Raw genomic sequence first — 2,528 nt, 5'->3', positions numbered from 1 at the left:
CCCCGCGCCCGCGCGCCCGGCGCCCCGCAGCCGCACCCGCACCCCAGCCCACTTCCCCTCTCGCCCTGTCACAGAGCATGGTGAATACCAAGCCTGAGAAGGCGGAGGAGGACTCGGAGGAGGTGAGAGAGCAGAAACACAAGACCTTCGTGGAGAAGTACGAGAAGCAGATCAAGCACTTTGGTGAGTGGATCGGGGAGGAGGAGGGCCGGCCCTTGCCCTCCAAGGCCCTTCTAGAACTTTCCCCGTGGGCTTCCCTAGGCATGCTCCGCCGCTGGGACGACAGCCAGAAATACCTATCAGACAACGTGCATCTGGTGTGCGAAGAGACAGCCAACTACCTGGTTATCTGGTGCATCGACCTGGAGGTGGAGGAGGTGAGCCGCGCCCCGCACGGGGACCCTCACTGGGAGATGGCCCGGTGGTGAGCCCCCTTGGTGACCTCCCGCCTCTGGTCCTCCGGCAGAAATGTGCGCTCATGGAGCAGGTGGCCCACCAAACCATCGTCATGCAGTTCATCCTGGAGCTAGCCAAGAGCCTGAAGGTGGACCCGCGGGCCTGCTTCCGGCAATTCTTCACGAAGATTAAGGTAGGGCGCATCTCCTACTCCAGAAATCAGGGTTTGCTTCGGGACTCGGCCTCTGTGCTGGGGGGCATAGGTAGAGAGCTTCAAGCCGGTGGACAGGTGAGCAGTGATGGACTCGCTGCCAGCGTTTGAACCTAGAGCAAGAGGAGGTGCCAGTGGCTACAATTTGGGGGCGTAAGTGCCCATGCCCGTATTTTTGGCCCGGGCACTTGGAAAAGAAGCTGCCTTACTGAGATTGGGGAAACAGAGGCAGAGAAGCCTGGCACAGAGGAATGATCAAAACTGGGTGAAATCAAGATCAAATCCTGGGTGAATCCCCAGTGTGGATGGACATCAAAGAGGAGGGAGGGGGCTGGGAAGGTGGCTCAGTGGTAGAGCGCTTGCCTAGCATGCGAGAGGCCCTGGGTTCGATTCCTCAGCACCATGTAACTGTTAAAAGCCAGAAGTGGCGCTGTGGCTGAAGCGGTAGAGCGCTCGCCTTGAGCTGAAGAGCTCAGGGACAGCGCCCAGGCCCAGAGTTCAAGCCTCAACAACCGACTAAAAAAAAGAAAGAAGAGGGTGTCATGGCACTGGCGTGGGGTTGAAGCTGGGGTTCAGGCAGGCGCAGGTCCTGAGCCAGGTAGACGGCAGAGGAGAGAGGGCAGGCCTTGGGGCATTGATTGTATAATTAGAGCCAGACCTGGGGAGCTGAGCCCCAGGGCTCTCTGGGAACTGACAAGGGGTGGTCCCTGGTCCCTCAGTGAGCACCCCACCCTCCACAGACAGCAGACCACCAGTATATGGAGGGCTTCAACGATGAGCTATCTGCCTTCAAAGAGCGCGTGCGTGGCCGGGCCAAACTGCGCATCGAGAAGGCCATGAAGGAGTACGAGGCCGAGGAGCGCAAGAAGCGCCTGGGCCCCGGTGGCCTGGACCCTGTGGAAGTCTACGAGTCCCTCCCAGAGGTGCGTGTCCCAGGCCGCTGGTGGCGGCGGGCAGGGAGGGGTGCCATGAGTCTCGAGGCTCTGACCCCTGACCTTTGACCCATGCCCCCGCAGGAGCTGCAGAAGTGCTTTGACGTGAAGGACGTACAAATGCTCCAAGACGCCATCAGCAAGATGGACCCCAGCGTGAGTAGCCCAGGCTCCCGGCCTCTGCACAGGGGAGGGGCAGAAGGACAATGCTGCACCGGCCTGTGTTGAGCACCTACTGTGTGCCCGCACGTGGCCTGTGTGCCTGTCCTGGGGCTTGAACTTGGCCTAGGCGCTGTCCCTTGGCATTTTCAAGTCTGGGGATTCTGCCACTTGAGCCACAGCTCCACTTACTAATATTTTGCCGGCTCACTGGAGGTGAGAGTCTCACAGACTCCTGCTTGGGCTGGCTTTGAACCTTGACCCTCAGATCTCAGCCTCCTGAGTAGCTAGGATTACAGGCGTGAGTCACTGGCGCCCAGCCAGGGATACTAATGCCTGCCTGATGCATTCTGGGTTCAGTACCTAGCCCCGAAGACAAATTCCTTCCTTCAAGGCCCCGTGGGGGCTCTGGGGCCAGCTGCGGCCCACTGGCCGCTCTGCCCACAGGCCATCACAGCCCGTAGGGTGCAGGTTCAGGGCCTCAAGGTGTGGCCGGCCAGCCTCACCTCTGCTCCCCCCCCCCCCCACAGGAAGCAAAGTATCACATGCAGCGCTGCATCGACTCTGGCCTCTGGGTCCCCAACTCCAAGTCCAGTGAGGCCAAGGAGGGGGAGGAGGCGGGCCCTGGGGACCCAGTGCTGGAAACCGTCCCCCAGCCGGGCGATGGGAAAGACATCAGCGCCTGAACCCCCACCCCACCCCTCCAGCCACTGCCACCAGCGGCCACCTGCCCGCGGACCTCTTGCACCCCTTTTCAGAAAAATGAAAATAGACACGTCTCCCCAGCCCCCAGCTTCCTCCACTTGCTGCTCTCCCAGCCCCACCTCCCA

The 2,528-nt window shown here is 61.0% G+C and overlaps 1 protein-coding gene across 1 annotated transcript in view; it reads left to right on the top strand.

The window, feature by feature from the left end:
* The window catches only part of Cdc37 (cell division cycle 37), a 10,131-nt gene extending 7,620 nt beyond the window's left edge, over nt 1-2,511 (top strand). The window contains exons 3-8 of the mRNA XM_013033963.1: nt 75-183; nt 262-377; nt 467-589; nt 1,348-1,530; nt 1,624-1,695; nt 2,229-2,511. Coding sequence (XP_012889417.1) covers nt 75-183; nt 262-377; nt 467-589; nt 1,348-1,530; nt 1,624-1,695; nt 2,229-2,384 — 759 coding nt within the window. The 3' untranslated portion in view covers nt 2,385-2,511. The remainder of the gene's footprint in view (nt 1-74; nt 184-261; nt 378-466; nt 590-1,347; nt 1,531-1,623; nt 1,696-2,228) is intronic.
* Nucleotides 2,512-2,528: the final 17 nt, after the last annotated feature.

Source organism: Dipodomys ordii, unplaced genomic scaffold, assembly GCF_000151885.1.
Source record: "Dipodomys ordii isolate 6190 unplaced genomic scaffold, Dord_2.0 Scaffold180, whole genome shotgun sequence".
Lineage (NCBI taxonomy): Eukaryota > Metazoa > Chordata > Mammalia > Rodentia > Heteromyidae > Dipodomys > Dipodomys ordii.
The sequence above is the reverse complement of the archived record's forward strand: the minus strand, read 5'-3'. Positions and strand labels throughout refer to the sequence as shown.